This window comes from Myotis yumanensis, unplaced genomic scaffold (assembly GCF_028538775.1).
Source record: "Myotis yumanensis isolate MYYU_CA2020_CCGP unplaced genomic scaffold, mMyoYum1.0.hap1 SCAF_20, whole genome shotgun sequence".
Taxonomy (NCBI): Eukaryota; Metazoa; Chordata; class Mammalia; order Chiroptera; family Vespertilionidae; genus Myotis; species Myotis yumanensis.
The window spans coordinates 9,247,433-9,273,251 of NW_027223771.1; the positions used below are offsets into that span (position 1 = coordinate 9,247,433).

General features: G+C 58.3%; 1 protein-coding gene across 3 annotated transcripts in view; it reads right to left on the reverse strand.

Annotated features, from left to right (window-relative positions):
• Nucleotides 1-25,819, reverse strand: part of ATP10A (ATPase phospholipid transporting 10A (putative)) — a 48,080-nt gene that overhangs the window by 20,902 nt on the left and 1,359 nt on the right. For all 3 annotated transcript variants that reach the window (XM_070400444.1, XM_070400442.1, XM_070400443.1), the window contains exons 2-11: nt 15,505-15,709; nt 10,703-10,788; nt 9,119-9,225; nt 8,104-8,235; nt 7,158-7,288; nt 4,991-5,243; nt 3,160-3,377; nt 2,399-2,593; nt 762-1,377; nt 165-268 (exon numbers count right to left, since the gene is read on the reverse strand). In XM_070400444.1, the coding sequence (XP_070256545.1) occupies nt 165-268; nt 762-1,377; nt 2,399-2,593; nt 3,160-3,377; nt 4,991-5,243; nt 7,158-7,288; nt 8,104-8,235; nt 9,119-9,225; nt 10,703-10,788; nt 15,505-15,709 (2,047 nt within the window). The remainder of the gene's footprint in view (nt 1-164; nt 269-761; nt 1,378-2,398; nt 2,594-3,159; nt 3,378-4,990; nt 5,244-7,157; nt 7,289-8,103; nt 8,236-9,118; nt 9,226-10,702; nt 10,789-15,504; nt 15,710-25,819) is intronic.

The window sequence follows — 25,819 nt, forward strand, 5'->3', positions numbered from 1 at the left end:
GAAGGGAGAGGGAAAGAGAGAGAGAGAAACATCAATGATGAGAGAGAAGCATGGATTGGCCGCCTCCTGCACCCGGAGCCCGCAACCGGGATTCGAACCCTGACCTCCTGGTTCCTGGATGGACGCTCAACCGCTGAGCCACGCCCGCGCGGGCCCCTACTCACCCTCTTGGCGATGCACAGGGTCCGCAGGCCTTCCACCGCGTACAGGTTGAGGTAATTCTGGGTCTTGCTGCGGATTTTTTTTTGATGCCTCCCCCTGGCGTCATCTAGGTCGGAGCGGAAGCAGAAAAGCGGGTGAGCAAGAGGGGGACCTGGGGAGGAGGGGCCGGGGGATCTCAGGACGGGGGCTGGGGATGCACCCTCTCCATCGGAGGGGCCTGGGGTACCTGGGGAGGAGGGGCCGGGGTACCTGGGGAGGAGGGGGGGACCCGGGGAGGAGGGGCCGGGGGACCCGGGGAGAAGAGGCCAGGGTACCTGGGGAGCAGGGGGGGACCTGGGGAGGAGGGGCCGGGGTACCTGGGGAGCAGGGGCCCGGGGACCTGGGGAGGAGGGGAGGACCCGGGGAGGAGGGGGGTGGCAGACCCGGGGAGGCGGGGCCGGGTACCTGGGGAGCAGGGGTTGGGGGACCCGGGGAGGAGGGGGTGGCAGACCTGGGGAGGAGGGGGGGGACCCGGGGAGGAGGGGCCGGGGGACCCGGGGAGGAGGGGGTGGCAGACCCGGGGAGGAGGGGCCCGGGGACCGGGCAGCAGGCCGGGGTACCTGGGGAGCAGGGCAGCAGGAGGTCCATGACCGCCGAGTCGGCGCCCTTGGTGTAGACCTGGATCTCCTGGGTGAGCGGGTGCCGGACGACCACCGACATGCGCTTGCGCGCGGAGTCGAAGCCCAGCGTGTGCAGCAGCGGGAAGGTGAGGCGGCCCAGGTGCGGCAGCTGCACGGCCACGCGGTCCTGCAGGCGCTGCACCAGCGCGCAGTTGTAGGCGCGCGCGGCGTAGACCAGCGCCGCCTCGTCCGGGCTCTCGGCCTCGTAGCGCAGCTCGGGCTCCTCGGGCGGCGACTGCGCGCGCTCCGGGGCGCACGGGTCCGGGGCGCACGGGTCGGGGGCGCACGGCTGCGGCGCCCAGCCGTCCTCCCCGGAGCCCTCGCTGGCCACGGCCTGGGCCGGGGCCGGTTGGCTCAGCTTCTCCTCCAGCCCCAGCAGCGAGCTGTCCGCCGCCGACAGGACCGGCAGGAAGCCGGAGCCCGACTTGGAGCTGGACTTGGCGGGGACCAGGCTCCCCGCGCTGGCGCACCCCGTCAGGCGGCTGGGCGAGAACCGGCGGAGGAGACCTTCTAGGGTCTTCACGGGGGACTTGAGCTGCTCAAACCTCACCCTCACCTGCGAGAGAGAGAGAGAGAGAGAGAGAGAGAGAGAGCAGGAGGCGGTGAGGTGGGGTCCCCACCCAGGCTGCCACCCGCATGCCCGTCCTTCCTGACCGATTCCTGGATTGCGGGGTGCACACTGGAGGAAGTTGCAACCAGAGTCAGCACCCCTTTCTCTTTCTTTCCTTTTTTTTTGTTGTTAATCCTCACCTGAGGTGTTTTTCTATTGCTTTTCAGAGTGGAAGGGAGGAGAGAGAGAGAGAGAGAGAGAAAGAAAAATATCGATGTGCCCGGCCGGTGTGGCTCAGTGGTTGAACATGAATCTATGAACCAGGAGGTCACAGTTCGATTCCCGGTTAGGGCACATGCCCGGGTTGCGGGTTTGATCCCCAGTGGGGGACGTGCAGGAGGCAGCCGATCCGTGATTCTCTCTCATCATGGATGTTTCTCTCTCTCTCCCTCTGCCTTCCTCTCTCTGGAATAAAATGATAATAATAAAAATATCAAGCCGGGCCGTGTGGCTCATGGTTGAGTGTCGACCTCACATCACTATCTCTCTCTCTCCCTCTCTCTCTCGCTCTCTCATTTTCACTCTCTCCCAAATCAATAAACATATCTTCGGGTGAGAATTAAGTTCTCTCTTCTATTGATGTTTCTCTCTCTCCCCCCCTCCTTTCCTCTCTCTGAAATCAATTAAAAATATATTTAAAAAAACCCTCAAATATGCAAATAACATTCCCAAACCCCAAAGAATCTTTTCTGAACCAATGACAACCTGCTCAGCTGGCTGGGGACGCCAGGATCCCAGTCCAGGGGGCCCGTCCCCCTGTCCTGGTCCCCGAGTCCCGGTCCCCAGCCTGTCCAGTACTCTCTCCTGTATGGAGCTGGGAGCCTGAGACGCGGGGGCCGTCGTGTCGGGCCCCTGCCTCTCCTCTCTCCCCCGACTCGGCCCCCGATCCTGGCCCCCGACGGCTGCCGCCTGGGGGTAGAGGGGGTCTCGGGCTCTCGGGGGGCCTCGGGGGGGGGGCGGGACTTGCCTTCTGTCGGGGCTGATCCGGGGCGGTGACCACGACCGTGTTGCAGATGGTGAGGGCGATGAAGAAGTCGAAGACGTCGGACAGCTCGGGCGAGAGGCGGGCCAGCGGGTGCTGCTGGTGCCTCGCGACGGCCAGGCACCGGTCGCACTCGCTCACCTTCTCCAGCAGCTTGGGGTCGGGCGCGATGTCCTTCTCCTGCAGGAGACCGGAGGCCGAGGGACCTACTCAGTGTCTGGGTGGTTGATGAAGGCCTCTTGATTGCTTTAATTTTTTTTAAAAAACCCTCAGCTATTTTTTCCATTGGTTTTTAGAGAGTGGAAGGTAGGAAAGAGACAGAGAGAGAGAGAGGAGGAGAGAGGGAGAGGAGGAGAGAGAGAGAGAGATGTGAGAGAAACACCAGATGGTTGCCTCCCACTCGCACCCCTATGGACAGGGGATCAAACCTGCAACCGAGGTATGTGCCCTTGCCGGGAATCGAACCCGGGACCCTCTGTTCTGCAGGCCAACGCTCTATCCACTGAGCCAAACCAGCCAGGGCAGTATGTTTATTGATTTGAGAGAGAGAGAGAGGGAGAGAGACGGAGACGGGGAGACAGATAGATAGAAACGCTGGTGTGAGAGAATTGACCGGTTGTCTCCTGAACATGCCCCGACTGGGGACTGAACCCGCAACCTAGGTAGGTGCCCTAGAACCACCACCACAAAACACAGAGGCCCCTGATGGCCCGGAGGTGAGGGGCGGGCAGGGGGGCGGGCCTCACCATGGGGCTGCTGAAGGCGGTGTGCCTGGACAGCATGCTGGCCCTCCTGGCCTCGGCCCGGCTGCCCGTGCGCCGGTGCGACCTGGTGCTCTGGGTCCGGTGCAGCAGGCGGACGCTCTGGTGGCTCCCGATGCTGCCGCGCTGGGACAGGGACCCGCCTCTGGGCACGGGCTCCTCCGAGTCCGAGTCGGCCTCCTGGTACCGGGCCAGCCGCTGGGCTGTGGGGAGAGGGCCACGGGGTGACCGGGGGTGGAGGACGCACCGACACGCCAACCTGATGCAGGTGAGAGTCTCAACCCATTTCACAGATGAGAAAACCGATCCCCAGAGCACGCCCAGAGCGCGCTCAGGTCCCAGGAAGCAAGGCTGGGGTCGGGGTGCGGGGGGAGGTGGTATGAGGCCCGTGGGGTTCCAAGTCTTGGGTCCTATCCTTTTTGTTTGTTTGTTTGTTTATTCCTCACCCGAGGATATATTTCCATTGGTTTTATCAGGGAGAGGGGAAGAGAGAGGAAAAGAGAGAGAGAAACATCGCTGTGAGAGAGACGCCTCGATGGGCGGCCTCCCGCTCGAGCCCCGACCAGGGCCCGGCCCGGGGGTGGAGCCTGCCACCGAGGTCCGTGCTCTTGACCGGAATCGAACCCGGGACCCACACCGGCTAGGGCTTGGGCCCCGTCCCTTCCGGCACACACAGGGGCCGAGATGGGTTCCCGGACAGCCCCCCGTCCAGGGGCAGCCTCGTGTGCACGGGGTCTCGGGGGGACAGCAGCTTGGGAAGGCCTGGCCCACTGAGTAGGGGGGCCATCCTGCCGGAGGCTCACACAGGGAGGCCGGCCCTCCAGGCCGTGGGGTGCTCAGGCCCAGGCGGGCTCCGTCCCCATCACCCCATCACCAGGGAGAGCCTTTAAGGATGCCCGCCACCAGGGGGCAGTGTCACCCACGCACAGGTCCCTTGTCCAACCTCCTGGTACGTAGGTTGATGCTCAACCCCGGAGCCTCGCCGACCAGGCAAAAAAAAATATATATATATAAATATAAATATATTTATACACATATGTATATATATATATTTAAAAAATATATATTTTATTGATCTCAGAGAGGAAGGGAGAGGGAGAAAGAGAAACATCAATGAGAGAGAATCATTGGTTGGCTGCCTCCTGCACGCCCCACACCGGGGATCGAGCCCGCAACCCAGGCATGTGCCCTTGACTGGAATCGAACCTGGGACCCTTCAGTCTGCAGGTCGATGCCCTATCCATTGAGCGAAACCAGCCAGGGCAAAAAAAAAAAAAATATATATATATATATATATATATATTTTTTTTTAAATCAATGAAAAGCCCTCGCCGGTCTGGCTCAGTGGCTAGAGCTCGTTGGCCTGCGGACTGAAGGGTCCCGGGTTCGATTCGGGTCAAGGGCACGTACCTCGGCGGCAGGCTCCCGCTCCGGGTCCCGGTCCCGGTCTGGGCGGGTGGGGGGGGCATGCAGGAGGCAGCCCGTCGACGTGTCTCTCTCACATGGGTGTTTCTCTCTGTCTCTCCCTCTCCCTTCCACTCTCTCTCGAAATCAATAGGAAAAATAAATCCTCGACTGAGGTTATAACTAAATAAAAAATAATAAAAGTCAACGGGAAAATGAGAATCCTCAGGTGAGGATTAACCAACAGAAACCAGCAACCCTGGAAGGATGCCTGTGTGTGTGTGTGTGTGTGTGCGTGTGCGTGTGTGTACACAAGTGTGAGCGTGCGTGTGCGGGCGGGCATGCACGGGGCTCAGCAGGGACCAGCTCTCGGGGTCCAGCCGCCCGGGGGGGCCCCCCACCCGGGGCTCACCGTTGGCGTCGTGCGAGTACTCCATCCCCGACACGGTGCAGCGCCGGAACACCATCTTGTTCTCGGTCAGGGTGCCCGTCTTGTCGGAGAAGATGTACCGGATCTGGCCCAGGTCCTCGGTGATGTTCAGCGCCCGGCACTGCAGCTGCGAGTCAGTCTCCTCGTCGTACAGGTCCGCGTCCTGGTTGATGAAGTACACCTGGCACACCTTGACGATCTCGATGGACACGTACAGCGACACCGGGATCAGCACCTGGGAGACGCGGGCGCCCAGAGGTGAGGGGCCCCGAGGACCAGGGCGGCCAGGGTCAGTCTAGCCCGGTGGCTCCCACCTTGTTCTGGCCACGCCCCCTGAGCATCTCTAACATCCTGATCGCCGCCCCTTGGCCCCCCGACATAGAATTCTTCTTATTCACAGAGCGAACTCCCCTTCACGTGGAGGAAGCCGAAAAGGCCATGAACTCGGTCTAGACAAGCTGCCAGAGAACATGGCGTCCGTGAGCGAGGAAAACAACAGGGCGAAAGGACAGCGGATGAACCGAGAAAGAAATCGCTAAGGGATTGTTAAATAATAATAATAACATGAAGGGACATGAAAAAATAGCAAGTGAAGTTTTAAAAGATATAACAGAGAACTGAAATGCAGAGATATGTCACAATATGTATCTGTATACTGTACACGCGGCCCCTAGAACTGTAAGAAATGCAAAACGTTCACTGTGAACAACGCATTCTCAAATTGCCCCCCTCTGGGGCATGTGCCCCCCTCTGGGAACCACTGGTCTAAGCTATTTGTGTGGCTCAGGGATTGAGCATCGACTCACAAACCAGGAGGTCATGGGTTCGATTCCCGGTCGGGGTACAGGCCCGGGTTGCAGGCTGGATCCCAGTGGGGGGGCGTGCAGGAGGCAGCCGATCCGTGATTCTCTCTCATGATTGATGTTACTATCCCTCTCCCTTCCTCTCTCACTCTTAAAAAAAAAAAAGTCAATGAAATGACGACAACACACGCCAGCCGGTTTGGCTCGGTGGATAGAGCGTCGGCCGGCGGACCTAAGGGTCCCGGGTTCGATTCCGATCAAGGGCAGGTACCTCGGTCGGTGGCAAGGTTCCTCCCAGCCCGGGCCCTGGTCGGGGCGTGTGCAGGAGGCAACCCATCCACCTGTTTCTCTCACATCGATGTTTCTCTCTGTCTTTCCCTCGCTCTTCCATTCTCCCTGAAAAAAAATCAATGGAAAAGCAGCCTCGGGTGAGGATGAAAAAAATAAAATAAAATACGATATAATACAACGGCCACACCACAAGGAAGCAGGAGCTGTACCGTACCTTTCGGAGCGTACAGGGGTGGGTTTAGCGTCACTATGGGGAGAGCGTTTTAGGATATTGGCAAAGGGTTTAAAGAGGACGGCCTGTAGGCGCCACGCACGGGAGAGCAGATGTCCTCCGGGTGGTACCCGGGCCTGGGACAGACGCAAGCCCGGAGAGAGGCTAGGAGAGGAGAGAGGAGAAGAGAAAAGACAAAAGACACGGCTCAGTCAGAGTCCCCGCGAGCGAAGATGGCGGCCCTCGGGCCCCCCCCGGGCTGTCCTCCCCCAGGCTCCCGGCGGCCCGACCCTCGGATGCACCCCAGCTAGCGATTTAGTGTCTGCAAAGCACGAAACAGCAGAGACAAGAAGGCTCCCGGGACAATATTCAGGTTCCCTTTGACAACTTAAGAGCAAGCTCCATGACCCCCGGCCGGCGTGGCTCCGTGGCTGAGCCTCGACCTAGGACCCAGGAGGTCAGGGTTCGATTCCTGGTCAGGGCACAGGCCCGGGTTGCGGGCTCGATCCCCAGTGTGGGGCGTGCAGGAGGCAGCTGATCCATGGTTCTCTCTCATCAGTGATGTTTCTCCCTCCCCCTTCCTCTCTGAAACCAACAAAATACATTAGAGAGAGAGAGAGAGAGAGAATGGCAAAGGAGAATTTGAACTTGAAAATCACCCAAGAAGACACCCTCTGGATAAAGTCGGCGTCGACATGAAACGCAACGCATTCGGGAGGTACCCGGGCGGGTGGTCCTCGGCCCCGAGGCGGGATGAACAGGCGAGTCCTGGCGGAGCCCGAGGACTCCCCGCCTTCTGGCCGGGAGAGCAAAGCGAGGGCCGCGGGGCCCTCAGCACCGATACCTGCAGGACGATGACCATCGTCAGGAAGGAGTAGACAGCCGCGGTGACCGGGGACAAGGAGCCGCCGTCCGCCTCGGGCACGTCAAACAGCGCCTTCTTCTCCTGGTACCGCCGCACCCAGACGCCGTGCCCTGCGGCAGCGTTCAGAGAGAAGCGTCACTCGCCGATGGCTCAGGGCAGACGAAAGCCAAACCAGGAGACGGTTACTCAGCCCGGGGACATGTTGGCCAAAGGGGCCCGCTGGTCGCCTAAGAAAGCAGAGCGCAGCCCGGCCGGCGAGGCTCAGGGGCGGAGCGTCCACCTAGGAACCAGGAGGTCGCGGTTCGATTCCCCATCAGGGCACAGGCCCGGGTGGTGGGCTCCATCCCCAGTGGGGGGCGTGCGGGAGGCAGCCGGTCCATGAATCTCTCTCATCGTGGATGCTTCTCTCTCTCTCTCCCTCTCCCTTCCTCTCTGAAATCAATAAATATATATTAGAAAAATAATAATAATACAGCCCTGGCCAGGTTGGCCCTGTGGATGGAGCATCAGCCTGCAGACCAAAGGGTCCCGGGTTCGATTCCGGTCAGGGGCACGGAGCTCGGCTGCAGGCCCCTCCCCAGCCTGGGCCCTGCTGGGGGCCGGTGCAGGAGGCAGCCAACCAACCGTGTTTCTCTCACATCGATGTTTCTCTCTGCCTCTCCCCCCCTCTCTCTAAGAATCAATGGGAAAACATCCCCAGGTGAGGACTAACAACAACAACAGCAAAATAATAATAATAATAAAAATAAAACACCCTTCCCTCCAGGAAACTTCCAATGGGAAATACAACACAGGGCGTGCCACTCCCACGCGTCCGGGCACCTCCCCGTGGCCCCCGGCGGACGCCACTCAGCTTTAGGGCCCAGGGAGGAGTCGCCGGCAGCCCACCCGGCCTGCCCGGAGGCCGTCCCGCCAGGAGACTTACCGACGGCGGAAAACAGACACATACAAACGAGGAGGACGACACACCAGAGCACGTCGCAGTTCATCTGCCTCTCCAGCAGGCTGCGCTTGTAGCGGGGGCCGCTGTTGTTCAGCAGCGCCTTCGTCTCGTGTCCTGTGGGGGGACAGGGGTAGAGGGTAGGGTGGGGGGAGGAGGAGGGGGTACGCGGAAGTCAGTGCCCAGCAGGGAGGGGACCCCTGGCACGGTCTCTGCGGACGGAGGTACAATGCTGCCGCCCGCCACCCAGTAATACACAGGGGACAGGCCCGGCCAAAAGAGCAGGGTATAAAAAAGAAAAAAGAGAGCAGGGTACAGCGATGATCCGAACCAGGCAACAGCCACGGAGCTGCACCGAGGGCCACAGGCTGACGCGCTCAGGAGGAGCACTTACGGGTCAAGATGGGATTAGATATTGTGCTCTTTTCTCATTTCTTTTTTAAAAAAAAATATATTGTATTGATTTTTTACAGAGAGGAAGGGAGAGGGATAGAGAGCTAGAAACGTCGATGAGAGAGAAGCATCGATCAGCTGCCTCCCACACACTCCCTACTGGGGATGTGCCTGCAACCAAGGTACATGCCCTTGACCGGAATCGAACCCGGGACCCTTCAGTCCGCAGGCCGACGCTCTATTCACTGAGCCAAACTGGCTAGAGCTATGCTACTTTTATAATCAGAAAAAACAACAACACACCCCAGCCGGGTGGCTCAATGGTTGAGCATCGACCCATGAACCAGGAGGTCACGGTTCAAGAATCCCGGTCAGGGCACAGGCCCGGGTTGGGGGCTCGATCCCCTGTAGGGGGCGTGCAGGAGGCGGCCGATCCATGATTCTCTCTCATCACGGATGTGTGTCTCTCTCTCCCCCTCTCCCTTCCGACATCCATCAAAATATATTTTAAAAAGAAAAGGGGGGATGCTCCCGAGCTCACAGGACGAGGAGGGCAGCCGGGGCCCCCCCAGCGTCCCCCCCCCCCACGTGCGACCCGCGTGCCCACCTGCGTAGATGACGATGCCGACCACGGCCTCCGTGTTCCTGACGGTGCAGCCTCGCAGCAGCAGATTCTCCTTGTGCAGCCCGGCCTTCTTCCCGTTGTCGTGCGTGCTGCGGGGGGACGTGTGTCATGCATCATGGGGGACCCCGACCCACCCAGGCCCCCCGTTTCCGGGAGCACTGCCTTGGGGAGGGAGGCCTGGGCGCAGGGTGCAGGGCGGGGAGGCGAACAGGGACCCCGGAGGGTGGGCACCCTGCCTCCGTGGATTCTACAAGACCCGGCGTGGGTTCTAGTCGGCGTTCGCTGGGAACCGGGCTGCTAGGGGCATCGCCAGAGCCAGAGGTTTGGGGAAGGAGCTTTAGGGAACCTTTTTTAAAGATATATTTTTAGGGGGAAAGATCAACCCAAGGACTTGTATGCATGCATATAAGCATCAGTGATGGATGTGGACAACGGGGGGTGAGGGTGAGGGCAGGATTGGGGGGGATAAGGACACATTTGTAATATCTTATTCAATAAAGGGAAAAAAAAGAAAAAAAAAGAGAGATATTTTTATTGATTCCAGAGAGGAAGGGAGAGGGAGAGAGAGAGAAACATCGATGATGAGAGAGAATCACGGATCGGCTGCCTCCTGCACGCCCCCCACAGGGGATGGAGCCCACCATCTGGGCCTGTGCCCTTGGCCGGGAATCGAACCGTGACCTCCCGGTTCCTAGGTCCAACGCTAAACCACTGAGCCACGCCGGCCGGGCAGCTTTGGGGGAACCTGAAGAACTATGCGTCCAGCGGATCCTCCTCGGTTCTCGGACTTTAATTCGTTCCCGAAGCACCGCGTCCGCAAGCGGGATCCTTTGTCTCCCTCAGGAAGGACCTCGATGGAATTCATCGGGGCCGGACCCCCATGTGGTTCCCCCTTCCCCCCGTTCTTGCAGGCAGTGCATGCCTAATGGGCCGTTTCGTCTATAAACGGGCGCCTCTTCAATTGATCCCGCCACCCCCGACCGGCCTGCAAGGGGTTTTTCACACATCACTGCCCCCGAGATGCTCTCGCCAGCTAACGGCTTTTCCTCTCTCCAAATCAACTCCAGTCTTTCTACCGACTCAAGCGCCCGTGACTGCGGTTTTGTGTTTTAAATATCTTTTTATTGCCCGGCCGGCGTGGCTCCGTGGCTCAGCGTCGGACCTAGGAACCAGGAGGTCACGGTTCCATTCCCAGTCCAGGGCACACGCCTGGGGTACAGGCTCGAGCCCCAGTGTGGGGCGTGCAGGAGGCGGCCGATCCCTGATTCTCTCTCATCATCGATGTTTCTCTCTCTCTCTTCTCTTCCTCTCTGAAATCAATAAAATATATATATATATTTTTTTTTAAAAATAAGTAAATCAACTGTTTTGGTTATGGGTAAGGTTCTGGTCCACAGTTGGCTGTTAGTGGTGAAGTGTTTGGCCGAGTCCAAAGTTACATGAGGATTTTGGACGGCGTGGCGGTCGGCACCCCAAGTCCGTGCTGCTCCAGGGCCCGCCGTGCGCACATACGAAGCCCGTCAGACAGAAGGACGGGGCGGGGGCAGAGGGACGGACGGCACTCACATGCAGCCTCGGAACCGGCTCAGGTCGTTGTTGGGCCTCTCGCACTCGATGACGCTGGTGAAGGTCAAAGGGTCGAATTCGGAGACCTGCAAGGGCACGGAGGGGGGTGGGGGGGCGGCGTCAGGGCGCCGGGCTCCACGGCTCCGTCCTCAGAGGCCCTCACCTTTCTGCCTTTTTATTTATTTATCATCATCATTATTTAAAAAAATATATTTGTATTGATTTCAGAGAGGAAGAGGGAGAGAGAGAAAGAAAGAGAAAGAAAGAGAGAGACATCCCAGTGATGAGAGAGAATCGTGGATCGGCTGCCTCCTGCACACCCCACAGTGGGGACAGAGCCCGTAACCCAACCTGGAATCGGACCGTGACCTGGTTCATAGGTCGATGCTCAGCCATTGAGCCACGCCGGCCGGGCCAGCTTTCTGTCTTTTAAAAAAAAAAAAAAAATATATATATATATATATATATATATATATGTATATATATATATATGTGTTTTATTGATTTCAGAGAGAGGAAGGGAGAGAGAGAGAGAAACATCAGTGATGAGGCCTAGCTGGTTTGGCTCAGTGGATAGCGCACCGGCCCGCGGACTGAAGGATCCTGGGTGGATTTCTGGCCAGGGGCACGGACCCCGGTTGCAGGCTCAATCCCCCGGGCCCGGGTTGGGGCACGTGCGGGAGGCAACCCATCGATGTGTCTCTCTGACATCGATCTTTCTCTTTTCTCTGCCTCTTCCCTCCCTTCCACTCTCTCTAAAAAAAATCAATGGAAAAATATCCTCCGGTGAGGATTAACAAAGAAAAAAAAATAAAGAAACATTGATGAGGAGAGACAATCAGGGATCGGCTGCCTCCTGCCCGCCCCCCACTGGGGATGGAGCCTGCAACCCGGGCACGTGCCCTGACCGGGAATCGAACCCGGGACCCTTCAGTCCGCAGGCCGACGCTCTAACCACTGAGCAACACCAGCGAGGTCAAGGGGTGTTTTATAGAAAACCACCGTCAAAACCTACATGAGAGCCCTGGCCAGTGTGGCCAAGTAGTTAGGGTGTCGGCCGGCGTGCATGGAAGGGTCTCGGGTTCGATTCCGGGTCCAGGGCACGTAGCTGGGTTGCGGGGCTGCTCCCTGCCTCTAGTCGGCGCGTGTGTGGGAGGCAACCAGTTCACGTGTCTCTCACATCGACGTTTTTCTCTCTCTCTCTCTCTTTCCCCCTTCCGCCCTCCCTCCCTTCCTCCCCTCCACTCACTCTGAAGAAGCAATTGAAATAGCCTCTGGTAAGGATGAACAAAAATTTAAAAAATAGCCCAGCTGGCGTGGCTCAGGGGTTGAGCGTGGACCTACGAACCAGGAGGTCACGGTTCGATTCCCCGTCAGGGCACATGTCCGGGTTTCGGGCTCGATCCCCAGTGAGGGGCGTGCAGGAGGCAGCCGATCCATGATTCTCACCATTGCTGTTTCTCTCTCCCTTCCTCTCTGTGAAATCAATAAAAACATAGTTTAAAAAAATAGCCCTAACCAGTTTGGCTCAGTGGATAGAGCAACGGCCGGCGGACTGACGGGTCCCGGGTTCGATTCCCGGCCAGGACACACACCTTGGTTGCGGGCTCCATCCCCAGTCGGGGGGCGTGCAGGAGGCAGCTGATGGATGTTTCTCTCTCATCGATGTTTCTCCCTCCCTCTCCCTCTCCCTTCCTCTCTGTAAAAATCAATAAAATATATTTTTTAAAAAAAAAGGGCAGGGAAAGTTGGCAACTGGTAACGAGCTAGCAAACTTCTCCCTCCACCCCCACCCCCACCCCGTGGCGCCTCATTTCCCCCAAACTCTTTTATTTTTTTGCACGACTCCTGCAGAGCCGCTGAGAACAGCGGCGGGAGGCACGGCCTGTCCCGTAGGACGTAGGACGCAGGACGTACGCCCTCCTCTGATTCTCCGAGCCTCCTTCCACCTTAGGAAGAGGGAGACGCCTTTCTGCGGGAAGGTCTTCGCTCCTCCGCCCGCCCCAGCTCCTTCCCCGGCAGGAATTCATCTGCCCGTGGAGCCAGGGCTCTGCTGTCTGCGGCTCCAGGCCGCCGAGAGTTGCTTGCGCATGGAATTCTCGAAATAAATCACTTTCCTGGGGACGCGGCGTCCTTTTAATTCTAGGTCATTAATTTCGCGGCGGCTTGTTTGTCTCCGGAATGCTAGCGGCCGGTGCGTCCGGCTCATCCCCGATGACGGGCAGAGGGCCAGGCTCCTGCTGCCGGCAGCTCGGTCCCCTGTCTCAGGATCCCCCCCCCCCCACCCCCGCACATCCTCCCCGGGAGTGGGGGGCGCCCCAACATCCCTCAAGCTCTGGGTTCTCTATGCCACCATCACCAGCTTTTAAAATATATATATCTGTATTGCTTTCAGAGAAGAAGGGAGAGGGAGAGAGAGAGAAACATCGATGACGAGAGAGAATCCTGGATCGGCCGCCTCCTGCACGCCCCACACTGGGGATCGAGCCCACAACCCGGGCCTGTGCCCTGACCGGGAATCGAACCCTGACCTCCTGGTTCGTAGGTCGACGCTCAGCCCCTGAGCCACGCCGGCCGGGCCCGAGTGTCCCTCCGGTCTTGATGCCGGAGACGGACAGTCCGAGCTCAGCTGCAGAACTCCACCCGCATCCTACCGGTCCCAGCCACCGTCCACCAAGGCCGGCACAGCAGCCGGGAGAAGGTCCCCCAGGCAACGCCGGTCTCCCTGGACCGAGGTCGGGACGTGCGCCTCCCAAGGTCGGCCCTCACGGGCGTTCTGGTGGTGGGTCAAGGCCACAACGCGCTTTGTAAAGGCCACATGGGGGCCCGCTGTTCGAAGTTCCGTCCAACACAAACCCGACACCGTCACCCTTTGAAGTCGCCTGCCTTAGTCACCCATAGAAAAGGGCTTTATTTTAAACTTATTATGTTTAAGCCACTGTTGAAAAGTCCATCATCGAAGCCCTAGCTGGTTCGGCTCAGTGGATAGAGCGTCGGCCTGCGGACTGAAGGGTCCCGGGTTCGAATCCCGGTCAGGGCACGTGCCCGGGTTGCGGGCTCCGTCCCCAGGGTGGGGTGTGCAGGAGGCAGCCAGTCCACGATTCTCTCTCATCATGGATGTTGCTCTCTCTCTCCCCCTCTCCCTTCCTCTCTGAAGTCAATAAAAATATATATATTTTTTAAAAAGTCAGTCATTGAAGGCGAGGGAGAACGATTTTGTTGTTGTTGCTGTTAATCCTCACCGGAGATATTTTTTTTTTCAGAGAGAGGGGAAGGGAGAGGGAGAGAGAGAGCAACATTGATGTGAGAGACATATGGCTCGGTTGCCTCCCACACGCGTCCCGACTGGGGGCGGGGAGCGAACCCCGCCAGCCGGACACGGCCCCGGATCGGGAATCGAATCCGTGACCCTCCTGTCGACGGGTTGACACGCTAACCCAGAGGTTCTCAACCTGTGGGTCTCGACCCCTTTGGTCGCCTACGACCGTCGGAAAACACATCTATAATTACACATTGCTTTTGTGATTGATCGCTACGCTGTCCTTATGTTCCATGTGTAACCATGAAAATCCATCCTGCCTATCAGATATCTGCGTGACGATTCATCACAGTGATGACGTAGCCACGAAAATATCTTTATGGTTGGGGGTCCCCACCACATGAGGAACTGTATGAAAGGGTCGCGGCGTCAGGAAGGTTGAGAACCGCTGCTCTAACCACTGAGTAAGAAAAACCCGGGCGTGGCTTTTAAAAAAAAAAATTAAAAAATATATATTTTTCAACAGGATGGGGCTGAGGAGCCCCACCTGCTAGAATGAATTTTTTGGTCTCAAATCGGCGACGGTGTTCTCAAAGCCCTCTCCTTCCTCAATGGTGCCCGTGACAGAGTTAACATCCTCCAGCCACAAAAACAACACAAAACCCCAAACACCGCCGCCGCACGGATGCGACTGCTCAGCCTGACAGCGAAGAGGCCCACGGTATAAACGACGGGCTCAGCGACTAACCTTCAGGACGTCAGAGAAAAGCCCTGACATTTCTGCGAAGGCTCCGTATCGACCGGCCCAATTAACGCAGCGCGCCAGCTGTCCGCGCCTCCCGGGGCGGTGATAAATCGCTTCCTCCCCCGATTCCTCGGCGGAGGACGCGGATAATTTAATTACAGGCTAGCTGCCCGCAAAGCTGGAGGAAGGAGGAAACGGCCGCCACCCTTTACCTCGCAGACCGTCTCCTTTCACCTCTCGTTTTCTCTCTCTCTCTCTCTCTCTTTTTTTAAAAAAAATATATCTTTATTGATTTCGGAGAGGAAGGGAGATGGAGAGACAGAAACATCCATGATGAGAGAGAATCATGGACCGGCTGCCTCCTGCACGCCCCACGCTGGGGATGGAGCCTGCAACCCGGGCACGTGCCCCGACCGGGAATCGAACAGGGACCTCCTGGTTCCTAGGTTGATGCTCAACCACTGAGCCATGCCAGCCGGGCGGCCGGGCGAGGACATTTTTCCCATTTCTTTCAAGAGAGAGGGGAAGGGAGGAGGGAGGGAGGGAGAGAAAGAGAGAGAGAGAGAGAGAGAGAGAGAGACCTGCTCTCCACAGCTGTAGGCCGGGCCTGGGCTCAGGCAGGTCAGGGGTCCACTCAGACCCTCAGTCTCCTCTCTGTCTCCTAGGAAACGCACCTTGGCGTCACAGACAGGGGATGCAGTACTCTCACGCCCCGAGGGCCAGCATGTGGACGCGGTGGGCGAGGTGGGCGCCCTACCCGCGAGGCCCTGGGGTCCCCGCCGCCCGCCGGCCACTTACGAGCTCGGAGAAGCCGCGGACCACCTGCCTCCGCTTCAGGTTGGTCTCCCCGTCCAGGTTGGCCGTCTCGATGTGGCACAGGCCGTCGGGGTCGCTGGAGGAGAGCAGCAGGATGTCGGCGGGGATGATCTCGTTGCAGCGGAGCCGCACGAAGTCTCCCACGCGGATCTCCCTCCAGAAGCGGTTCACGTACTGCTTCTCCTCCCTGAGAGAGAGAGAGAGAGAGAGAGAGAGAGAGGGAGGGAGAGAGAGAGAGAGAGAGAGAGGGACCGTCGTCAGCAGGACGGGTCCGGGCTCCATCACCGCCCCGTCCGGGCGCTGGGCACAGGGAGCTCACGGGACAATTCTGCCTGCTTTCGCTTTTTCTTAAATATACGAGGTGCACCGGCTAGTAATGCGGGTTTTTTCCCGTCGATGGAGTTACACACGTGCTGATCTACATGCGATTTGGTACGTGTGCTGTTTGCTGTATAGTTTCTTCAGACGGCCACTCGTTCCGATCGATGGCGCACGCACGTTCTGAGCGGCACGTCAACACGCACGAGGACGTGGACAACGGGGTCTCTGAATGGTCTGCCTCAAAACGAGGAAAGTTCTATTGGGACGGTCTCGACCAATCACCTGGAAGATGGGGGGATGTGTGGCTAGGGATGGACGTGACTTGGAATAAAGCACTTCTGATGTTTCCCTGGAAACTATCCTGTTTTCTTGGATTACAAAATCCAGATTAATTATTAACCGGTTAATAATGCGGATTAACTATTAACCCGTTAAAAATTCAGACTGAGCCCTGACCGGTGTGGCTCAGTGGATAGAGCGTCGGCCTGCGGACTGAAGGGTCCCGGGTTCGATTCCGGTCAAGGGCACAGGCCTGGGTTGTGGGCTCGATCCCCAGTGTGGGGCGTGCAGGAGGCAGCCGATCCACGATTCTCTCTCATCATTGATGTTTCTCTCTCTCTCTCCCTTCCTCTCTGAAATAAAAAATTCTTAAAAACCTCGTTATTAAAATAAAAAAGTGAATAAAGTAGAGAGACCCACAGAGCGCCGTGGAGGGGAAGGGAAGACGCGAAGTGGCTGACGCGTGGACCAAAGTGGACGGAGACTCCCCGCCAGCCTCAGGCCCAGGAAAGGGAGCCCCCCTCGCCCCCCGCCCCCCGCCCCCCAGCCCAGCAGACAGAACGGACAGGATCCAGGACGCAGGAGGCAACCCGAATGGGAGGCTCCCCGCACGAGAGCCAGGAATCTCGGGGAATCAGCACTTCGTGCCAAGGCCTGATGCCTGGGCGGTGAGAGCAGCCGGCACGGAATTTATTTCTCAGACCTTCAGACCCAGCACAGATGTGGGGCTGTGGGGGCGGGGGAGGGGGGAGAGGAGAGGGAGGGGGAGAGAGAGAGAGAGAGGGAGAGAGAGAGAGAGAGAGAGAGGCGGCGAAGTACGATTCCTCGCCCCGGCTGGTGTGGCTCAGCGGATAGAGCGTCGGCCTGCGGACCGAAGGGTCCCGGGTCCGATTCCCGGTCGGGGCCCAGGCCCGGGTGCGGGCTCCATCCCCGGTGGGGGGTGTGCAGGAGGCAGCCGGTCCATGAGTCCCTCTCGTCATGGATGTTTCTCTCTCTCCCTCTCTGAAATCAATAAAAAATATATATATACTTAAACAATAAATAATACAGAGGAGCTGAGCGCCAGCCTGCCCGGGCTCTGCCAGGACTGGCCCCGGGCGCCCACAGCCGTGCCCGACGCCTCTCTGCTCCTGGCACACGCTGTCCTGGCAGCGGACACGGAGTGGTGACCCCTCCCTCTGCCCCAGAGGCATGGGTCGGCCCACAGCCGGGCATTGTGGGCGCGGCCGGAGCCGGGTGTGGCCGGGACAGGTGTCCGCCGCCTGGATCCTGCCCGGGGTCCCCTGGGATGGGCCATCGGGGCCGCGGGACACGGTGTCCCCGGGGCAGGAGGAGGCGGCGGCGGCGGCGGCGGCCGTAACCCGAACGGCCTTGGGGAGAGGCCTCCGGCTCGGTCGGCGGATGTGGAACGGGGGCGAGTGGGGAGTGTGACGTTTCCGGGTCAGAATCCACAAAGCACAGCCGTGGGCCGTAGGGCTCGGGCCGCAGGGACCAGGGCCGGCACTGCCATGGCTGCCAGCGCTCCCCCTGCCCCAGCCCAGGCCTTTTGTGCTGGGATTTGTCATTTTTTTATAGAGAGAGTTTTACTGATTTCAGAAGGGAATGGGGGGAGAGAGAGAGAGAGAGAGAAACATTGACGTGAGAGAGACACATCGACCGGCTGCCTCCTGCACGTGCCCCCACCAGGGGCCGGGGACGGAACCTGCCCTTGACCGAGAACGGGACCCCCGGCCGCTGGTTGCTTGGGCCGGCGCTCTAACCACTGAGCCACCGCCCGGGGCTCCAATACCTTGGCTGTAGCCCCGTGAGACCTGTGCTGGGTTCTGACCTCCAGAACGAGAGCACGAGCACGTGTGGTGGGGAACCTGTGGATCAGGGTCCCCTCTTGCAGCACCCACAGAAAAGGGTTCAAGACTCTCACCATCTGGCCCGGCCGGCGTGGCTCCGTGGCTGAGCGCTGACTTAGGAACCAGGAGGTCACGGTTCGATTCCCGGTCGGGGCACAGGCCCGGGTTGCGGGCTCGATCCCCAGTGTGGGGCGTGCAGGAGGCAGCCGATCCATGATTCTCTGTCATCAGGGATCTCTCTCTCCCTTCCCCTCCCCCTTCTTCTCTAAAATCAATTTAAAAAATATATATATATATATATATATATATATATAAAGATTCTCAGGACCTGGCTCTATCCCAGCGGTGGCGAACCTTCTGAGCTCGGCGTGTCAGCATTTTGAAAAACCCTAACTTAACTCTGGTGCCGTGTCACATATAGAAATTTTTTGATATTTGCAACCATGGTAAAACAAAGACTTATATTTTTGATATTTATTTTATAGATTGAAATGCCATTGAACCAAGAAAAATCAACCAAAGAGATGAGTCCGCGTGTCGCCTCCGACACGCGTGTCATAGGTTCGCCATCCCTGCTCTAGACACTGTCCACACAGCTCACGGGCCTGAGAGAGAATCCGCTGGACGCTTGTCAGCGTGGCCAGAGAGGAAAGCCCAGCCCGGCGCCCGCGACGTTCAGGCCGCACAGTCCGCGGTGGGGGGTGTGGGGGGGCCGGGCACACGCCAGTCTTTCCGCGGCGCCCTTGGCCCGGCCCCGGCTCTGCTCTCGGATGAACGCCCTCCAGACCGGAGAGCGCCCCAAGGAGGTCGGGTCCAAAAGCAACATCTCCCTCCTCCCCACGGGCCGGGCCCTGAGCGCTCCCCGGAGAACAAGGGCGGCTTTGTCCGGCCGCCCGGCAGCAGGCCACGTGCCCTCTTCGCGGCGCGTCACGGGGACCGCGTGTTCCCCGGGCGGGCGGGCATCGCAGACGCAGGCCCTGCCCTCTGGACCCCGGGAGCGTGCCCGTCGGCCCTCGGCCCAGGGCACGCGGCCAGCTGCCCCCCAACCCGGTCAGGTGGTCATCACAGTGACCAGTTAATGACGGGGTTGAGCCCGGCCGGCGTGGCTCAGGGGCTGAGCATCAACCTACGAACCAGGAGGTCCCGGGTTCGATTCCCGGTCAGGGGCACAGGCCCGGGTGGCGGGCTCGATCCCCAGTGGGGGGCGTGCAGGAGGCAGCCGATCCATGATTCTCTCTCATCAATGCTGTTTCTCCCTCTTTCCCCCTTCCTCTCTCCTAATAAAAAAAAAAAAATCGATAAAAACATTTTAAAAATTAAAAAAAAAAATTCTTGTAGGGCACCGGTTGAAAAATCTCTGCATTATATGAAGGGCACAGGCTGCTAAAAAAAAAAAAAAGCCCTAGCCAGTGTGGCTCAGTGGATAGAGTGTCGGCCTGCGAACTAAAGGGTCCCGGGTTCGATTCCGATCAAGGACACACGCCCGGGCTGCAGGCTCGATCCCCAGTGGGAGGCCTGCAGGAGGCAGCCGATCCATGATTCTCTCTCTGAAATCAATAAAAATGGATTAAAAAAACAAACGAACAGGTCAGGTAACTGAACCTCCCTCGGATGCCCCCCCACCCCCCTCCCCGGTCCCAGGCACAACCAGGAGGTGCCTCCCAGCCCCCTCCCTCCGCCCGCCCCCCCCAACCCCGGGCCGGAGTACAAAGCTGGCCCTCTCTCTGCTTTGTAACTCGGCCCGTTCTGTCCTGAAGCGGCTACACAATCGCCCGGAGGAAACCTTACTACACAAATAAATAAGGTCCTTTTTTCCCCGCTCCCAGGCAGGGACGGAACAAGGGCAGCCGGGGCCCGGCCAGCAGACCTGTTCCAGGGGCACGCCCGCGGCCCTGGTCCGGCAGGATGCGGTGCCCGGCGTTTCAAAGCCCGGCCCCTTATCTGCCGTCCACCTGCCTCGGACACGGAGGAAAAAACACTCATGTGGTTCCCCTTTCAACTCGGACAGACGGCGTTTCTTTTCAGCGCCCGGCCGGGCTCGTCTTGATTTTCCTTCTGGGCCACTGGGGAGGGCACGATTCTAAGGGCGGGGACGTGCTGGGAACCCCAGCGTTGGATTTTTTATTTTTAATTTTTTTAGGAACGACAAGGTGGCATTCTATTTTCAAAAAGGCTTCTTCGCCAACCGAAATGGAATACAGGAACCGGACGTATACCCTCTCGGACGAAGTAAGAGATGGAACAAGATACATTTTTAAAATTTCCTGATTGAGAGAGAGAGAGAGAGAGAGAGAGAAACATCGATTTGTTGTCCCACTTATTATTTTTTTTTAATGTATTTTTATTGGGCCCTGGCCGGTTTGGCTCAGGGGATAGAGCATCGGCCTGTGGACTGAAGGGTCCCGGGTTCGATTCCCTGTCCAGCCAGGCCAGGCCCAGGCCGTCCCCCCTCCGCCTCGCACTCCCTCCCTCTGCACATCTGGAATCCTGGCCGCCGTGGGCGCCACACCCGGCCCTTCTCCTCTAAGGAGCCCAGTCATCCCAGAGGCGGGTGGGGCTGGGGCCTCGGCCAGGCCAGGCCGAGGGGGGGTTCCTGTCTGTAACGAACGCTGCCCGTTGGTGCTGCCTCAGAGCGAGGGACTGGGTGTATGCTCCTTGAGAGCATCTTTCAGGGAATCGGGGGGCAGGGGGGACCGGGCCCACACCTGGGGGTTCGAGAACAGTCCACGCTCCCGCAGCGGCCGGTGGGCCAGCTGTCCTGAGTTTATTATTATCTTGTTGGTGGTGTGCATCCTCAACCAAGGATATTTTCCCATTGACTTTTAGGGAGAGGGGGAGGGAGGGGGAGAGACAGAGAGAGAGAGAGGGAGAGAGAGAGAGAGACAGAGAGAGAGAGGGAGAGAAACATCCACGATGAGAGAGAATCACGGATCGGCTGCCTCCTGCACGCCCCACACTGGGGATCGAGCCCACAACCCGGGCATGTGCCCTGACCAGGAATCGAACCCTGACCTCCTGGTTCCTAGGTGGACGCTCAACCACGGAGCCACGCCGGCCGGGCTGAAATATTCTTTACAACCAGAGACCCAAGTCTCCTTGGACCAGGCCCTGCAAGATCATCTCCTTTGTCTTCAACGGCAGCGATCCGCAAATTTCACACCCAGAATCACAGTTGCCCAAGTTAAGAGCATAAGAGGAAGACACCGACCGACCGAGAGATCTGACCACGCGGACCGTTTCCCACTTTTGTGTGTCAACAAAACTCCCCCAAGCAAAACGGAAAATGAGGGTTCGGTGGGAAAAAGAACCGGAGGGCGCGCCAAGGGCAACACAGACACACTGCAACCTGGGAAAGGGCGAGGCGGGCGGGGTGGGCGGAGGGCCGCCAGGAGGGCATTCTAAAAATGCAGAAATCAAAATAGCCTCTCCCTCTTCCCTGCGAGTTCTCCCAGCGCGCTATAAATAGCAAGGCGAGCCTCCTGCGAACCAGTACGCCGGGCGGGCGCCCTGGTACGGGAATGCCACCAGAAGCCGCCGCCCCCCGGGGAAGGGCAGGGCCCTGATGCTCACAGAGCCCCCTCCTCCCCAAAACTCCCAGGTCAAGAGGGTCGATCCATGAACCAGGGGGTCAGGGTTCGAATCCTGGTCCGGGCACGTGCCTGGGTTGTGGGCTCGATCCTCAGTAGGGGGCGTGCAGGAGGCAGCCGATCCATGATTCTCTCTCCTCATGGACGCTTCTCTCTCCCTCTCTCTCTCTCCCCTCCTCCCTCCCTCTCTTCCACCCTCTCTCTGAAAAGCAATGGAAAAGATACCCTTGGGTGAGGATTAACAAGAAAGAAGAAAGAAAAAGAGAGAGAGAAAGAGAGAGAGAGAGAGAGAGAAAGGAAGGGGAAAATGAAATGAAAAAAAGAAAGGAAAAATCCTGCCACTGGTGACAAAAGGCGTGGGTGGACCTGGCAGGCAGAATGCGAAGGGAAGTAAGTCCATGGCCCTGGCCAGCATGCCCAGTGGTTAGAGCGCCGGCCTTCAGACCCAGGGGTCGAGCGAGGGTTCGATTCTGGCCAAGGTCACATACCTGGGCTGTGGGTTCGTCCCCAGTCCCGGTCGGGATGCGTGTGGGAGGCAGCCAATCGGTGTGTCTCCCTCGCCAACCAAGGGTTCTCTCTCCTCCCTCCCGCCCTCCCTCCCTTCCACTCTCTCTCTAAAGATCAGGGGTCCGCAAACTTTTTAAACGGGGGGGGCCAGTTCACTGTCCCTCAGGCCGGTGGAGGGCCGGACTATAGTTTAAAAAAAAAAAAAACTATGAACAAATTCCTACGCACACTGCACATAATCTTATTTTGAACTAAAAAAACAAAACGGGAACAAACACAATATTTGTATTTGCATGTGGCCCGCGGGCCGTAGTGTGAGGACCCCCTGCTCTAAAAAATAAAATAAAATCGATGGGAACCGTATCCTCGGATGGGAATTAACCAGAAAATAACACGAAGAAGCCTCTGATCTCGGCGCCCCTGGCCCGTCCCTGCCCCCGGGGTCCCGTCCCGGCACCGAGGTCGGTCGGACCCAGACGCGTGCCTCCCGGGCAGGTGCTCTGCGGCCCCCGCTGGCCAGGAAGTGGGGGGGCCTCCAGGAAACGGAGGGCAGGAGAGAGGCGGCCAGGGCGAGAGGAACAGAAATCAAAAGGAGAACTCGGTGGCTCTCGTTTCAGCTCTTCTCTGAGAAAAGGTCGGAAAGCGAAAACCCAAACCCACCGCAGCATCGGGCTGGAGCCTTCGCCCCCGTGAACCTGGGGACGGAGTCAGAATGACGGGAAGGGCAGGGTCGAAGGTGACAGCCACTGGCTCAGAGACGGACGCGGGAGAGGAGGGGGGCCGAGAGGGTACCCCCTGGGGCCCGTCTTCCCCAAGACGACCGGGGGCGGCGACGGGAGAGGCCGCCCTCTCTCCGGGGACGGAGCCCGAGCCCGGGTGACGCCGAGAGTCCACGAGTGAGAGCTCCTGCGCCCGCCACTCGAGCGACACTGCCAGGTGCCACCACAGAGCTTATGGAAACCCAAGGGGAAGTATCACACGGAAACCCGGGCAGCCCTGCCGGGAGCCAGGAGGTCGGGGTTCGATTCCCCATCGGGGCACAGGCCCGGGGTGCGGGCTCCATCCCCAGTGGGGGGCGTGCGGGAGGCAGCTGGTCCGTGGTTCTCTCTCCTCATTGACATTTCTCTCTCTCTCTCTCTCCCTCTCCCTTCCTGTGAGTGTGTGAGTGTGTGTGTGTATTTTTTTTTCGTTGTTGCTGTTAGTATTACAGACGTCTCCCATTCCCCCTCTTTTTCCTCCCTCCCCCTTCTTCTCTGAAATGAATACGAAATATTGTGAGACTGGAGGGCAGCTCATGGGTGGGGCTCTGAGCTGATGCACCTCGTGACTCTAGCCCACGTCCCCTTGGGAAGGTCTGAGATTAGGACCAAGATATATATATTTATTTAAAAAAAGCAAAACACCAAAAAAAAAAACAAACCCCTTAAGTCGCCTGGCCCCATCCCCGTTGTTCCTGACCAAGCTCACCCAGGACGGGGCCCAGGAATCTGAGTGTCCGACTCGCACACACGGGGATGTTCATGGGACGGCTCCCACTCCGGGCCCCGCGGGCCGGCTTGCTCTCAGGGGTGCCCGCAGGCCGGCCGGTTGGCACACACGACGGGGGTGGCGAGGGCTGTGGGGTTTCCTGGCTCCTGGTCACGGGGAGCCCCAGACTGAGCCGGGGAGGGAGGGGCCCCCGGGGTCCCCGGGGCCAGGACTCCAGGCCACCCCGCGTCTCCCTCCCTCCGTGCCGTGGGCCGCAGTCTTACACCTGCACCACTTCCTCTGATCACCCGGCCCCTGGCTCCTGTGGCCTCCTTTCTAGAAATACCGAGGCCTCAGGAAATACACTTTTTTTATTTCAGGTGACAACATGCTTTCCAACCAGTATCTCTTCTCTCTCTCTTTTTTTTTTTTTTTTTTTTGGTTAAGCCTCACCCAAGGATACTTCTTCCACTGATACTTTATTTTTATTTTTTTAAATATATTTGATTGGTTTTTTACAGAGAGGAAGGGAGAGGGATAGAGAGTTAGAAACATCGACGAGAGAGAAACATTGATCAGCTGCCTCCTGCACATCTCCCACTGGGGATGTGCCCGCAACCAAGGTACATGCCCTTGACCGGAATCGAACCCGGGACCCCTCGGTCCACAGGCTGACGCTCTATCCACTGAGCCAAACCGGTGAGGGCTCCGTTGATATTTTAAAGAGAGTGGAAGGGAGAGAGAGAATCGGCTGCCTCCTGCACGCCCCCCGCCCCCCCACTGGGGATCGATCCCACCACCAGGGCCTGTGCCCTGACCGGGAATCAAACCGTGACCCCCTGGTTCGTAGGGTGACGCTCAACCACTGAGCCACACCGGCCGGGCAGACACTGTAAGTTTTAACAAACTTCACAAGTGATTCCTTATAGGACAGTGCTGACACGCAAACTCATTTTTTGGTTGATTTTTCTTTGTTAAATGGCATTTAAATATATAAAATAAATATCAAAAATATAAGTCTTTGTGTTACTCTGGTTGCAAAGATCAAAACATTTCTCTATGTGACACGGCACCAGCGTTAAGTTAGGGTTTTTCAAAACGCTGACACGCCGAGCTCCAAAGGTTCGCCGTCGTCGTTATGGGTATTTGAGAAGTGCCAGCCCAGGACCATTGGAAAAGCTGTGGGATTTGGAAAGACCCGGGTCGCATTCCGGGGCACGACCTGCAGCAGCTGTGTGGCTTTTGGCAAGTTACCGAACCTCTCTGAACCTCCGGTGACTCACTTGTAAACTAAGTCGGAAGCCTGGCCAGTGTGGCCAGGAGGGTCAGAGGTACTCAAAGGCCGGGATAGGTCTTCATCGAAGCTATCCTCAGAGGCATGAGCAACCTGGGCCCCCATCTTTTTTTTTTTTGGAGGGGGGCGATCTGACCCTGAGAACTGAGGAGACTCGCTAGCGGCCCTTCCCACGCGACGGAGGCTGGACGAAGCTCACGGCCTCCCACTCGGAGGCCTGTAGGAGCCCCTACGCCAGGACGCAGGGAAGGGAACAGGAAGGACACATGGGCTGAGGTCTCAACTGAGGTCAAGACCATTTGCTGTCCCGCACGGGGTGTGACCTGGAGGTGGGCTGGGCATACGGGACAGCTCCCAGATGGACCTGCAGCTGGTGGCTCTCTCTGGGTGGGAGAGTAAAGGAAGAAGGGACAGAGGCGTCCTAGATGGGCTCAGCCTGAGTGTCCCCAGCTCTGGGGGGGGTGCAGGGGGAGAGAGACCAACCAGGTGGAGACAAGTGGAATGATGCTCCCCAAGCCGCTCTCTCCCCGCCCAGCCTTAGTCTTTCCATCTGGAAACTGGGTGCACGTGAAGAAAATTGAACAGTCAGCGCCGTAGCCGGTCTGGCTCAGTGGATAGAGCGTCAGCCTGCGGACTGAAGGGTCCCGGGTTCGATTCTGGCCAAGGACGCGTGCCCAGGTTGCGGGCTCGATCCCCAGTGGGGCATGTGCAGCAAGCAACCAAACAACGATTCTCATCATTAATGTTTCTCTCTCTCTCTCTCTCTCTCTCTCATTAATAAAAACTTAAAAAACAACAGAAAAAAAACCAGCCACTGTGATGACCCCTGTCCTTCCTCGGGTGCCCACCCTGTCGTCCCAAGATGAGACGCTACCGAGGAAGGAGATTTACATTCCTGCGTCGGTTGTTAACGTTATTAAACCTCCTGGCACACGGAAGTCTCGCCAAAGCCAGCGGCGGGAGGAACGTTCGGGCCTGGGAATCGGGCTCCCTCC